Source organism: Toxotes jaculatrix, chromosome 14, assembly GCF_017976425.1.
Source record: "Toxotes jaculatrix isolate fToxJac2 chromosome 14, fToxJac2.pri, whole genome shotgun sequence".
Taxonomy (NCBI): domain Eukaryota; kingdom Metazoa; phylum Chordata; class Actinopteri; family Toxotidae; genus Toxotes; species Toxotes jaculatrix.
This window is the reverse complement of record NC_054407.1, coordinates 3,949,656-3,964,447: the sequence shown is the minus strand read 5'-3', so window position 1 is coordinate 3,964,447 and position 14,792 is coordinate 3,949,656. Positions and strand designations below refer to the sequence as shown.

The following is a 14,792-nucleotide window of genomic DNA, read 5'->3' as shown; positions in this document are numbered from 1 at the left end:
ATTTTTACGGTCAAGGGAAGGTGTGAGGCACCTTGCCTCACTTAATAAACAGTGAAAGGGCAGAAGATGTTGAATTCTCATGGAGGTTTACAGGAGTTGATTGGTCTCTTGCTCTGTCTTCTCTCCATTCATTCAGACTATGGACCTCTATGTTATGCTTTGATTGATGAAATGGTGTTGCTTGAATTCACTAGGTCTTTCCTGGAGGGCTCTACCCCTAAAAAATGTCCAGATTATCTGCTGTCAGACATCTCTGCCTCTGCACTGTCCCAAATGTCCCTCCCTCGCCTGGTTTTGAAAAGAGCATGCTTGTTATTACAGAAAGAATGACCTCCAGTACTGAAATGAAGGTTAGTGGTTTCAACTTTCCTTGCTTAGACCTTCAGACATTGTAGTCTGCAATTTTAACAAAGTAGATGGAAATCCTATGAGTTACACTGATGTAAAAAGCAAGTGGGTGGAGTCACCACTGGATGATGTCCAATTTTCTGTTTCCAAAATTCATAGGGAAAAGAAAATTTAAAAGGCTGTTTTTCAGTTGCACCTATCTCACATAACAATAATACTAGGAGGGTGGGTGGTGTGAGGTGGGGGATGTGGTACAAAAGGGATAATTGGTGAGGTTCTTGTTTTATTATGTTATAGATCTATCTTAGCTACTTAGCTTTTTACTCACTTGTCAAACAATGTGTCCACTACTGCTCTGTATGTATTCATATTGCTCATGCTGGCTACTCAGATCTCCCTCCAATAATCTCAAACATTTAACTTTTTCTGAAGAAATACCGTAAACTCAAAATGCAATGTGCTAGACTAGAAACCACATACTCTCTGTGAGAGATACTAGAAATAATTAAATCTAAACATTAATATCTAAATACTGTTGCTGTTTCTTGGTTGATGGACTTGTGTCACCATCTTTGTAACTGAATTAACTTCTTCAGTGAAGGACTGAGGCTGCAACATTCTGCAGTCTGTTCTCCTTATCACAATGTTGCTTGTGAGGCTTTTTAAAAGTCTTTCAATGTCTTGAGAAATACTGTAGATACTATTTATTTGGAATTGGCCTCACCAGTTAGTTAGAAGATTTTCAGGATTAAAGTATCATGTCTGTGGGTAAGGGTTGCTTCTTTTTCCATTTACGTGCTTGGCCAAACTGAAACAGGATGTGTGAGCGCCCTCTGCTGGTCATGTGATTGAATGACTTTTGCAGCATCAGATGAATGAGGTGGAAATGCTTATCAGATTCACTTTATTAATGATAACAGACGTTGTGAGTGAAAATGAAATCATTTATGGTTCGCCCCTAAAAGACAAAGTTTGAGGCCACGGAGCTTAAAAACTCATATGGACACATATAATGAAAACAGCCTGAGTGAACACGGTCTTCAGTCACAAAGAGAATTTAATTTAAAAGCAATATTTGTTGAGTCAGTAATTTATGGCACATACATTGATCAGCATTCTTGTAATTTGTGCTCTGTGGAGGCCAAACCTGACTGTTTTATATACAATATTCAAAACACACAAATATAACTGGAATTTTTGAATTGACTGAACTTTTTTTTTTCTTCTACCGAGAAAAAAAGAAAAAACATGCTTAGGGAGACACCGATAGACAACGAGCAGGTGCCTCAGAAACCATCATTTTTGAACGAACGTCACTCTTCATCAAGTCCTTTCTGAAACAAAAAAAAAAGAAAAATAAAGAAGATAAATAGTGAGCTTTTATTTGATCAGTAGTATTAGCTTAACCTTAGTATTAGTTTGATCTGTTATGGCACAGTGGACACAGATGTCTTTGTGTTATTTATCATTTTGGCCCTTTGTATTGTGTGGGGTGTTAGAAATGGAGCATTAGTGGCCATTACTCTGCTAGAGGAACGCTAGAGACCAGCACCTCATTGTTGTACGGTGTTTGAACAGGATGATTTTTACTGTTGGGAAGCATTTCTTTCTTTCTTTGGAGAAGTCTACAATTATTTCTTTGTCATGCTGTCATTTTTATGGTAGGAAGGTCAACTGTGATGTTTCAGTTTTAACAGTGAGTTATAAAATTTAGTATTTTTGCTGATGATCTCCCAACACGGCAGCTAGGGAAGCTCTAAAATGCAAACCTAACACATTTTTAAATGTATGTACAGTAAGTTTACCAACCTTTGACCCCACATCACGGCTTTTAGCACGTAGCTTGTTGACCTGGGACTCAGCGATGTCAGCTCTTTCCTCAGCTTCATCAAGCTCATGTTGAAGCTTGCGGAACTTTGTAAGGTTACTGTTGGCTATTTCCTCCTATAAAACAGAAACAATATATATTTTATGTATTAAGTCTACTCAGATAGTTTCAGTGTTCAGACGTAAGATTAGCATTTCAAATTCAGAGTACTTACAGCCTCCTCTGCAGCCTTCTTATAGGATTTGACCTTTAGCTGCAGCTTGTCCACCAAATCTTGAAGACGTGCAAGATTTTTACGGTCTTCTTCAGTCTAAATGGTGCAAAACCAACATAAAATAAAAATGTGCATATATATTTACATCATTAATACAATTTTCATAGCATGAACAGGTTTTGGTAGAAAGTGATAGTTACCTGGTAAGTAAGCTCCTTTATGCGTCTTTCATACTTTCGTACTCCCTTTACAGCATCACTGGCCTTTTTCTGTTCATTTTCCACCTCACTTTCAAGCTCCCTGACCTGCAGGATGTAGGATGTAATCACAGGAAAAGTCAACGCCCCTGTGCATTACATAGTGCAAATATTTCTGTTACATTTTTAAATGATGCCGGGTTCCAAAGACCCAACTTAAACTCACCCTGGCCTCCAGCTTCTGCACCTGCTTCTTGCCTCCCTTCATGGCGATCTGTTCAGCTTCATCCAGACGGTGCTGCAGGTCTTTGATGGTTTGCTCCATGTTCTTCTTCATACGCTCCAGGTGAGCGCTGGTGTCCTGCTCTTTCTTCAGCTCCTCTGCCATCATGGCAGCATCAGTAATGGCCTTCTTGGCCTTTTCCTCTGCATTTCTGCACTCTTGTGCTGCATCTTCTACTTCAGTCTGAAGCTGGGATGTATCAGCCTCCAGCTTCTTCTTCTGGTTTATCAGGCTAGTGTTCTGGTTTACATAAATAGTGCACAATTTTTCAGTGTGGAAAAAGACTATGAATAAAATCAGCTGAAATATATAGACCGTCACTTACCTGTGAGTGCAGCAGCTGCACCCTCTCACTAACATCCAACAGCTCTTGCTCAGCAAGTTTGCGACTTCTCTCAGTTTGCTCCAGAGCAGCCCTCAGTTCCTCCAGCTCAGCCTGAAGCAGGTTGTTGCGTCTCTCAACAATGGCAATGTTTTCCTTCATGTCATCACTGGCTCGCAGAGAGTCATCAAGCTGCAGCTGAGCATCCTTGAAGAGGAAAACCCAAAGGGCTTCATTTTGAGTTGTGTTTGTAAAAGCAACAAGATCACAGTTGTACTCATTCACGATCATTCATACCTTCAGATGTGCATGGACAGATTTAAGTTGTTTCTGGGCCTCAGCTGCCTGCCTGTTGGCCTGGCTGAGCTGGATCTCCATCTCATTGAGGTCTCCCTCCATCTTCTTCTTCAGACGGAGGGCCTCATTCCTGCTGCGAGTCTCGGCCTCAAGAGAGCTCTGAAGAGTGTCCACAGTTCGCTGTTGGTTTCTCTTGGCTTGCTCCATCTCTTCATCTTTCTCGGCCAACTTGCGCTCAATGTCGGCCTTCACCTGATTGAACTCAAGCTGGGCTCTAAGAATTTTCCCTTCCTCATGCTCCAGAGAGGCCTAGAAAGACAAACAAGAGTTTGCATTTCGTTTTATGGATTTTACTTGTTGTAGAAACATTAAGGTGCTTGAGGTCCTTGATCATAAAGTACAACACACCTCTGCTTCCTCCAGAGCTGTTTGTATCTCTGACTTCTCTTGTTCCAGCTGTTTTCGAATCTTCTCAAGTTCATGAATACTCTTTCCGCCCTCACCGATTTGTTCAGTGAGATCAGATATTTCCTCTGTCAAACAAAACACAACATTATCAGTGGTTTACTCAGTAGAATAAATGCTGCCATAGAGGTGTAAGCTGGTGTTACCCTTACCCTGCAGATTCTTATTCTCTCTCTTCATGGTCTCCAGATGTTCAAGAGATTCTTCATAGGAGTTCTTCAGTTTGAAGAGCTCAGTGCTCAGAGACCTGGCTTCCTTCTGAGCGCTCTCCAGCTCTGTTTGAGACTCCTCATACTTCTGTTTCCATTCTGCCAAAACCTGAAATATACATGCTTACATGTCACTATATTCTTCATCATTCCTCATCATTCTTCATCAAAAAAACCAAATGTATTTTAAGATTAACCTTATCAAAGTTTCTTTGCTTCTTGTCCAGAGCAGCAGCAGCAGCATTAGACCTCTCCACATCCACCATGAGATCTTCAATCTCATTCTGCAGTCTGTGTTTGGTCTTCTCCAGAGAGGAACATTTAGCATTCACTGCCTCAACAGCCTCCTCAGCCTCCTGCAGACGCTGAGCCAGCTTCTTTCTGAAAATGAAACACAGTTGTTACCTCGAGTGTTCAAGAGGTATTTTTACAAGACCTTTGAGATGAATCTGTTGGACTCACTTGGCCTCCTCCAGTTCCTCAGTCCTCTGGATGGCATCAGTTTCATACTTAGTTCTCCACTGAGCCACCTCAGAGTTGGCCTTGGACATGCTGCGCTGCAGTTCAGCCTTGGCCTCCTGCTCCTCCTCATACTGCTCCCTGAGCAGGTCACAGTCGTGACGAGAAGACTGCACTGCATGGGCTAATGCATTCTTGGCCTGAAAATAATCATGTTTTTGTTATGTTTCTCATGTATCAAGTCAGTCTGTACTAAATGAGGTCACACTGATATTCGTGCTACCTTGACTTCCTCCTCCAGTTGTCTTTTAAGGTCTTCAATTTGCTGAGTGTAGGACTGTTTTCCTCTGGTCAGTTGAGACACCAGGGAATCTTTTTCCTCCAGCTGCCTCGCAAGTTCTCCTAATTTTGATAAAAGTATAAAATGAGTACTTCATAATATCCCCAAAAATACACCATTTAAATCAAATGCGTACCATTCTCAGTTTGAAGCTTTGCTTTCAGCATGGTGAAGTCATTGATGGTACGCTGTCCCTCTTCTGATTTGATTTTGTATTCATTCATCTGGTCTTCCAGAGATCTGCACATTTTCTCCAAATTATTCTGAAAAAAAGCATCAGTTCAAAAGTATTAATAATGGCACAAACTACTTCAAAAGGAATGAAAGGCGTCCTAGACTAACAGAGTAAGTGAGTAGGAAAAACATTTAATGAATCAAAATATTTTACCTTAGCCTTCACAATCTGTTCCATATTGGAAACCACATCATCCAGTTCCAGTCTGAGCTCACTCTTCTCCTTCTCCAGTTTCTGCTTGACTCTCTGCAGGTTGTCAATCTGCTCTCCCAGGTCAGCAACACTGTCGGCTTGTTTCTTCCTGAGCGTGGCAGCGGTGGCTTCGTGCTGCAGAGTGGCTTCTTCCAGGTCTCTGCGCAGTTTCTGGAACTCAGCCTCCCTCTTCTTGTTCATCTCAATCTGGGCAGCTGTTGCTCCACCGGCCTCCTCCAGCCTCTCACTGATCTCCTCCAGCTCTCTGGACAAGTCTGCTCTCTGCTTCTCCACCTTGGCTCGGGCAGCTCGCTCTGCCTCCAGCTCTTCCTCCAGCTCTTCAATGCGGGCCTACATCAAAATTAAAGCAAATCCTTCAGTGAAATTTCATTGCTTGATATTGTCTTAGAATGTCCCATTCATGCAGCAGCTTACTCAGCTTACTCCATCCTATTTAAAATATTACCTGCAACTCCTTCAGTTTTTTCTGGAGCTGGGCACTCATTGCTTGTTCATCTTCTATTTTGCCATTTAGTTGGCTGATTTCAAAATCTTTCCTGTGGGAAAAAAGAAGTTAAATGTAGCAGATGACAAATAGTTTAAGACCTGTTTATATTTTTGAAAATGCACTTCTCTTTTTACTTTTTCAGCCTCTCTTCGAGTTGCTGCTTGTCATTCTCCAGGTCCATGATACTCTCTTGAGCTAACTTCAGGTCTCCTTCAAGCTTCCGCTTTGTTCTTTCAAGGTCCATACGCACTTTCTTCTCTTGCTCTAGGGACCCTTCCAGCTGTGGGTGATAAAGAAAAACTTTTCTTTTTCAATTCTAATTATTATCTGTTATGAACAAGATCTAGCTGACTGTGTAAATTCTTACGTCATCCACTTGCTGCTCCAGCTTGGCCTTGGCCTTGGTCAGAGTGTTGACTTTGTCTTCTTCACTCTGCAGGTCATCCAGTGTTTGCTGATGAGCTTCCTGTAAGGCTTTCTTTTCCTTGGTCAGCTTGGCAATGATTTCTTCCAGAGCCGCCATCTCCTCAGTCAGGTTCTTTACCTACGGCCAGAAGACATTTTTATCAACAATTATACAGATTATATTTGGAACAGAGAATAATGTTCCTGTAATTAGTGTTTGTGGTACCTTGTTCTCAGTGGCGTGCTTCTCTTTCTCCACTTTAGCCAGAGTCAACTCTAAGTCATCAATGTCTTTCTTTAACTCAGAGCACTCATCCTCCAGCTTCCTCTTCTTAGCTGTGAGTTCAGCGTTCATCTCCTCCTCATCCTCCAGCCTTTCTGTCAGCTCTTTGATTTTTGCCTCCAGCTGAATCTTGCTCTTGATCAGCCCCTCACATCTTTCTTCAGCATCACACAGGTTATCTTGCTCCTGTTAGTGTTGAAAAGGCACAGAATTACACCTTGGCAGACTTAGTCTGATTTTCCTGTTATTTGTAATGCTGACAGATTTGAAACATACAGTTTGAACTTGGAGCTGCAGGTCGTTCTTCTCTTGGAGGAGTGAGACCATTTTCTCCTCTAGTTCCTTCCTGCGAGCTTCTGATTTAGCGTAAGCCTCTTTCAGTTTGGTAAACTCTTCCTTCATGTTGGCCATCTCCTTCTCAGTCTCCGCGGACTTCAACAGAGGCTTGATTTTGAAGAACATCTTCATCCAGGGCCAATTCTTGACCCCCATGAAAGCACGGACGTTCCACTGGATCACCAGCAGTGCATCCCTGTGGGAATGAGTTTGTCATTGTCTTTAAAGTTTTCCGTAGCAAGATTGCACAAAATGCCCTTAATTTCTACCTCTCACAATGCTCTAAGTTTGATCTAATTTGCATATATTAAATTGCAATGACAGTTGTACTGTGTTGTTTGTCTTTGTAAGGTATAGTAGGCATGCATTTAAGGTACTGCTTTTGTCAAAGGATTTGGTTTCTTCCATTTTGAATAGGTTTTTGGTTTTCTGAATTCTGGGTCTAGGGATAGAGTGTGGTATGCTGTATAGATTGTAGAAGTCTATATGGGCTACATGAATAAAATTCATTGGATTGCTTGATAAAGCTTGGCCGTCCGGTGAGCAGTTACCTGCGCTCAACAATCTTCTGGAATTCAATTCTCGCCAGAAGACCTCGTGAGCGGGCTTGAATACCAGTGATGATTAGTGCTAGCCGGTCATCTCGCATTTCCTCTAGCTGACCCAGCAGTCCAGCTTTGAAGAACACCTTTTTGATAGAGGAAGATTCAGCTTCAATTATCTTAGACTCAGTTTTTGACATTAAACTCCATATGGGATATCAGCAGAGACTCCATGTCATATACAAACTTTCTGCCTTTCGCCTGCTGTTGTTGCTTTACACGAGAATAATTCCTCCCATCCTGTTGTACTGTTCTCCCTTTTTTTCACAGTGTTAACTGTCTCCAATTAAACAAACTTATCAATATTAAATAAACCTCCGTACCCTCGACCCCTCAGACATGAGTCATTGTTACTGCTGTACAGATGGAGACCTGTGTGTGTGTATATATACATGGGTTGGGACATAGGCAAGGACATGAATGCTGGGTGTCTGTGTTATTGTGTGGATGTCTGTATGTTATGGTCTGGAATTTGTGAGAACAAATCTCTGCTTTGGACAGTAAAAGCTTCTCTAGTAATAATGATAACATATCTATCATGCAAAATGCACTTTCTCTTACTCAGCATTTAACGTACTGACCTTGGTGTGCCCCAGTTTGTACTGGTTGTGGTCAATATCCAAAGAACCCAACAGTTTCTCGGCAGCCTTCTTGTTGTCGATGAACTGTCCCTCAGGAATAGCATTGGGGTTCAAAATACGGTATCTGTGACACAAATAAAACTGACAAATTGTGTCCACCGCAACACACCATGACAATTCTGACAAGACACTCATCTGTTTTTATTGGCAGCTGTAAATGTGTTTTTGTTCATCACATGCAAACCTCTGTTTGAAATCTCCGTAGAGGATCCTGTTGGGGAAGCCCTTTCTGCAGATCCTGATGCCTTCCAGCACACCGTTACAGCGCAGCTGATGCATCACCAGAGGGTTCTCCATGGCCCCAGGAGTCTTGGTCTCATTGGGGATGATGCAGCGCACAAAGTGAGGGTGAGTGGACCTCAGGTTGGTCATCAGCTTGTTCAGGTTCTCCTGTGAGTGCAGGAGAGGACAGATTTGATCGCCATTTACCACTAAAACAACTTAGTATCACATAGTTAAAGAATCTTTGAAGAAACTCAAACGTCTGAGATGAAAATCTCAACTAGCTGCTAATGTGTGACAAGTATGAGTACAAATACAAGTATGAATCACATCGATCTTACCCTGTGTAAGGCTGATACAGTTTGGAATGATGAACCTTTCTTCTTAGTGCCACCTTTGCCCTTCCCACCAGATTCCTGAGCTAAATAAAAATCACTCTGTCAAATTTAGTGGACAGAACTCATTGAATCTGTATCAAGATTTTAATCATGGTATTGTTGTTCCATTACAGTAAGTAATTAATATACATGAATTTTTACCAGTAAGTGTCAACATACCTGAGTCAGCTCCTGCATACCCAGCAAAAAGTATTGCTAAAAGTTTAAGATTAGACTTCTGGAAAAGACCGACCACAGTCTCATTCAGAGGATCCTTGTTCTTCACCAGCCAGTTATTGATGTTGTAATCAACAGTACCAGCATAATGAACCAGGGAGAAATGAGCCTCTGGTTTCCCTTTGACAATTCTGGGCTTCTGGAAGTTGTTAGATTTCCCCAGATGGTTGTCATAGAGCTTAGCTTTGAAGGTGGAGTCAGAGGCTTTGGGGAACATGCACTCCTCTTCAAGGATGGACATGATACCCATGGGCTGAGGAGAATATAATGACGAAAGTAAATATATACAGTATTTTCTTATTTTTGACAAGCAAATAAGTGGACTCTCTGTAACTTTATCATACTTTTTTATTTTTTTTTTTGCTGTAAAAAAAAAAAAAACAAACATCATCAATCAAACATCAACTCACCTTTTCAATGAGGTCAATACAGGCCTGCAAATCCATACCAAAGTCAATGAACTCCCATTCAATGCCCTCTTTCTTGTACTCTTCCTGCTCCAGCACAAACATGTGGTGGTTGAAAAACTGTTGCAGTTTTTCATTGGTGAAGTTGATGCACAGCTGCTCAAAGGTGTTGAACTGGAATGAAATGGTCCACAGTATGACCTGGCTTGATCATTCCTCCTTAAACCAAAGACTACGTCATATAGACTGTATATTCTGTTAAAGCTTACATCAAAGATCTCAAATCCAGCAATGTCCAGCACACCAATGAAGTACTGGCGAGGCTGCTTGGTGTCCAGTGATTGGTTGATTCTCACTACCATCCACAGGAACATCTTCTCATATACTGACTTAGACAGTGCACCAACAGCATAGTACACCTTGGGAAGAAAATGATGGGAAATATCTTTGAAACTGAACTTAAAATTTTTATGAAATCAAACTATCCTCCAAAGGTCCCCTTCAACTCTTTACCTGGGCGACAGTTTGTCCCTTGGTGACCCACTCATTTCCTACTTTGACTCTTGGGTGACAGAGACCTTTGATGAGGTCAGCAGAGTTCAGGCCCATCAGATATGCAACTTTGTCAGCATCTGAGTAAATGAAGATGTATATAAGTCACATATACTTATGTCAGTGCCTCTTCAGCCTAACATCAGACGTGCTCTCTCAGCAGCCCTGTCTCCTACAAATTACATTTATATGCAACAGCAAGTACATTTTGGAGAAAAAGTATTTGTGACTGGATCACAATTTCTGTTTATGTAATGAGGATATGTTGTTTAGGGGTTGGCAAAAATACATTCATATTAAAGATATGAGTAAAATGTTCACAGATAATGTGGGTGTTTTCTCGTAAGATATCTGATTTTGTTATACACTATTTACTTGTTGAGATCACAGCATTGTTAAACCTTATTGAGGCTAACAGCGTCACTAACCTTCAGTGCCATCTGCCTCTGCCTGCTCCTCTCGCTGCTTCTGCTTGAACTTCATGTTGCCATAATGCATGATGGCACCAGTCAGCTTGTAAATACTGTTCTTCTCTTCTTGAGTGAAGCCCAGTACATCAAAGGCGTCCTAATATAAATCAAAAATATAATTCCAGTATTTTCTCACTTTGTTGTAAACTGATGTTTGACTAAACAGTGTTTGCTCTTGTGAACCAAAGACTCAGCTCACATCAGTGGCCATCAGCTCTTCAGAGTCATTGATGGAGGCTACAGTTGTCTCTCCTTGGGAGATGAAGGCGTAGTCATAAGGGTTGTTGGTGATGAGCAACATTTCTAAAAAAAAAAAAAAAAAAAAGATATTTGACACAACAGAAAATATTTATTTATGATGCAATGCATGTTGCAATTACAGCTACACATCACACATATATTGCAAACTTACCCAGAAGTTCAGGCTTTGCTTGAGACAAGATCTGGTAGAAAATGTGGTAGTCCCTCTCAGCTTTGAGCTGGTAGGTCACACGAGACTTTTCCAGAAGGTCTGTTAGAGGAATAGTATAAATTTTAGGCCCAGGTCAAGGTCGCTGTTACCTAAATGCAAATGTTGTGCTTCAGAATGTGTTATTTCTACAATGCTTTGAGTGGTTGTTAATTATGTTGTTGTGTATAAAACAATCTTCTATAAGTGTTTTGCATGGGTAGAACTTTGGCTCTGTGGTTACAGCAGTGAGCTCCAGGATTCCAGCATGTAAAGGCCCTTTCTCTATGTCTCTGTGACTCTCTAGGGTTGCTCTATCAAACTCCAAAGACATCCTGTCCATGGTGTATCCTGCCTCTCACTTACTGGGATAGGCTTCAGTACTACACAATCCTACAAAGGACAAGACACTTGGTACAATGGATGTACGGATGGATTCAGTTTTACTTACAAGTCTCAATGTCAGCAGAGGCCAGCTTTCCTCGGTTGTCAAAATGAATTCTGATGAATTTACCCTAAGAGGAGAAGTAGTTTCATTTCTATTTCTAATATGATAAAACCCACTGTCACTTAATGCAGTCACATAGATACTCACAAATCTAGAGGAGTTGTCATTCCTGATGGTCTTGGCGTTACCAAAGGCCTCCAGAGCAGGGTTAGCCTGGATGATTTGATCCTCCAGGGTTCCCTGATTTTGTTAAATAAAGACACAACTGCAGTTTTACTGCCAATTTTGGAAAAGCTTTGAACTTACCATCAGTATTTTGGTAGTATAACATTAAGAATACAGTTGTGTGAAAAGAAAGTACACCCTCTTTTAGTTCTATGGTTTTACGTAGTAGGACATAAAAAAATCATCTGGTCATTACCTGATTCTAACATTATGTAAATCTAACCTCAGGTGCAAAACAAAACACAACAGATTCCACCGTGTCATTATTTACTTAAGAAAAATCAAGCCAAAATTTAGTAGCTGTGCGTGAAAAAACTAAGAACACCCCATGAATCAATAGCTTGTAGAACCACAGTTAATCGTTTTCTGTATGATTTTATCAGTCTCTCACATCGCTGTGGAGGAATTTTGGCCCACTCTTTTTTTTACAACATTGCTTCAGTTAATTGATGTTCGAGGGCATTTGTTTATGCACAGCTCTCTTAAGGTCATGCCACAGCATTTCAATCAGGTTGAGGTCTGGACTTTGACTTGGCCTTTGCAACACCTTGATTCTTTTCTTTTTCAGCCATTCTGTTGTAGATTTGCTGATATGCTTGGGATCATTGTCCTATTGCATGACCTAATTGCGCCCAAGCTTTAGTTGTCGGACAGATGGCCTCAAATTTTACTCTATAATACTTTGGTATACAGAGGAGTTAATGGTCGATTCCAGGTGTCCAGGTGCTGTGGTTCCAAAAGAATCCCAAATCATCACGCCTCCACCACCATGATTGACGGCTGGTATGAGGTGTTTGTGCTGATACACTGTGTTTGGTTTTTGACAAACATGGTTTTGTGCATTATGGCCAAACATCTCCACTTTGGTCTCATCTGTCCAAAGGACGTTGTTCCAGAGGGCTTGTGGTTTGTTCAGATGCAACTCTGCAAGCCTAAGCCATGCTCTTTTTAGAGGGAAGAGGCTTTCTCCTTGCAATCCAAACAAGTCACACTTATTCAGTCTTCTTCTAATTGTACTGTCATGAACTTTAACATTTCACATGCAAATTGAGGCCTGTAGAGTCCTAGATGTAGCTCTTGGGTTTGTTGGGATGTGGGGGAGACTAGCAACTGTGTTGAATGTTTTTCACTTGTAAATAATCTTTCTCACTGTAAAGTGATGGAATTCAGATGGTTTGGACATGGCCTTATTGGACAAGCCGTCCCCAGACTGATGGGCCAAAACAATTGCTCCTCTAAAGGCATTGCTGATGTCTTTCATCCTTGGTATTGTGTTAACACACGCCTAGACACACACATAGATTTGGTCACACTTGCTGATGACCAGTTAATCAAGTGCAATTGATCAGCAACACCTGGCTGCTAATTACCTGCTTAATTCCTATGGAAGTATTAAGGGTATACTTATTTTCTACACACTGCCTCTGCTTTTTTTCGTAGTTTTTGTTGAATTAATAATGGCACGATGAAATATTTCATGTGTAGTTGGTCATCTGAGGTTGTACTTACTTAATTTTAAGACCTGGTAAGAACAAGATGATTTTTTAAATGTCCTGATAGGTAAAATCATAGAATTGTAATTGCACTTTCTTTTTCACAACTGTACGTATGTAATACAAACCTTCTTTTCAGCAGCACTGTCTTTCTTCCCTGCACTTGGCACAGCTGCAATGCTGGCAAAGTACTGAATGACACGTTTGGTGTTGACAGTCTTTCCAGCACCGGATTCTCCACTGAGTAGAAGAGAGACAGAAAGTTTAAGGCCATGACCTATGATCCTTAACCTCTGAGGAGATTTTTGTTGACCGTGTGACTTACGTGATGAGGATTGACTGATTTTCTCTGTCTGTCAGCAGGAGAAATGATCAAAATATCAGTTAAAAATGGCCTGATGTCAGAACTGAACATTTAAAATAGATGAAGACAAAAATAGATTATGTACCAGACAACATGTACTGGTAGGCATTGTCAGAGATGGAGAAGATGTGAGGAGGAGCTTCACTCCTCTTCTTTCCTCTGTAGGCAATGACCACCTCTTGGTTGTAGACTGGCAGCCACTTGTAGGGGTTGACAGTCACACAGAACAGCCCAGAGTAGGTCTGCCATATTGAGAGGGGGATAGAGGGTAGAGGTTTCAGATGCTGAGGTGTCTTATCAATGAAGGAAAGTTACAGATTAAGACACTGTCTTACATAAATCATCCATGCTGCGTAACGCTCTTTGAGGTTGAACAGCACAGCGGGCTCATGGAGGAAGGTGAACATCGCCATGTCTTCAATTTTATCAAACTTTGGCGGGTTCTGAGGGTGGACATCACACTCTTTCACTGTGACAGTCTGCAGAAAGAGATAACACATTAAACCTTACATTACTTTAAACAAAGGTCATGACAGGTCATGTTTCAGCATACACGCATGAATTTATTTGATGTACATACCTTTCCGAATTCAGTCTCAGCGGTGACTTTGTCACCATCACGACTGGTGATGGAAGCTTTGACATACTCAACCTCAGGGTCAGGGACAAAGCACTCTTTCTTCATGTCAAATGGACGAGTTTGGGCTTCTAGACGCTCCTTATCGGATTTCCTGAGATAAGGAGCAGCAGCCCCAAACTCTGCCATGGCAGCATCCCCCATTTTTCAACCTTTCAAGGACAAAATATCTTATACAGCGTGTAATTTTCTTTGAACATCCATTTATGGCTCAGTGGTCATTCATATAGGACCCAAGAAAAACACATGTAAGACAAAGATTTAGTACAAACATACAAAATAAACATAATGACATAATGAGCCTGGAAAAGGTACAAACACACTGTGGATATCCCCATACAAAACACAATATTTAAAATCATCCTGTAAACTATTATATTATTTAAAACACTCAACCTTTTATCTTTTACCATTTTAAATACGATTACATAAGAAGAAATAAGAAATAGGAAAGCCTGAAAGGATGTGTCCAACATTAGATTTATGAAGACATGTACGGGTCCTTCACATAAGGGAAAACTGGATAACCCAGGCCTTTTGATATGGAATGACAACCATTCCAAAATGGCAGTGTGAGAAAAGGGATTAATTTTTGACTGACACATGCATGTATCCAACAGAAAATCAAGATGCTTTAAAAAACATAGTTGTGTTAATGCTTGTATTGAAATAATAAAAAATAACTGCATTGTCACATAAATGTAGCTGTGAATTTTACCTAGTGTTTCACTCCACAGGATATTGGGAT

The 14,792-nt window shown here is 40.9% G+C and overlaps 1 protein-coding gene across 1 annotated transcript; it reads right to left on the bottom strand.

Moving 5' to 3' along the window:
• Window positions 1-1,548: 1,548 nt before the first annotated feature.
• On the bottom strand, window positions 1,549-14,792 carry LOC121192940 (myosin-7-like). The gene is made up of 38 exons (XM_041054974.1): window positions 14,763-14,792; window positions 13,988-14,196; window positions 13,743-13,886; window positions 13,493-13,649; window positions 13,369-13,396; window positions 13,172-13,283; window positions 11,473-11,565; window positions 11,329-11,392; window positions 10,842-10,940; window positions 10,629-10,732; window positions 10,388-10,526; window positions 9,921-10,039; window positions 9,677-9,826; window positions 9,411-9,581; window positions 8,944-9,253; window positions 8,728-8,807; window positions 8,349-8,554; window positions 8,105-8,228; window positions 7,473-7,609; window positions 6,862-7,117; window positions 6,529-6,771; window positions 6,265-6,441; window positions 6,032-6,177; window positions 5,856-5,946; window positions 5,351-5,740; window positions 5,099-5,225; window positions 4,906-5,024; window positions 4,626-4,822; window positions 4,361-4,544; window positions 4,107-4,272; window positions 3,898-4,022; window positions 3,490-3,798; window positions 3,196-3,399; window positions 2,814-3,110; window positions 2,591-2,695; window positions 2,391-2,486; window positions 2,158-2,292; window positions 1,549-1,682 (listed from the first exon to the last, which is right to left on the bottom strand). Exons 2-38 carry the CDS (start codon window positions 14,186-14,188, stop codon window positions 1,662-1,664), a joined length of 5,826 nt encoding a protein of 1,941 aa, XP_040910908.1. The 5' UTR covers window positions 14,189-14,196; window positions 14,763-14,792; the 3' UTR covers window positions 1,549-1,661.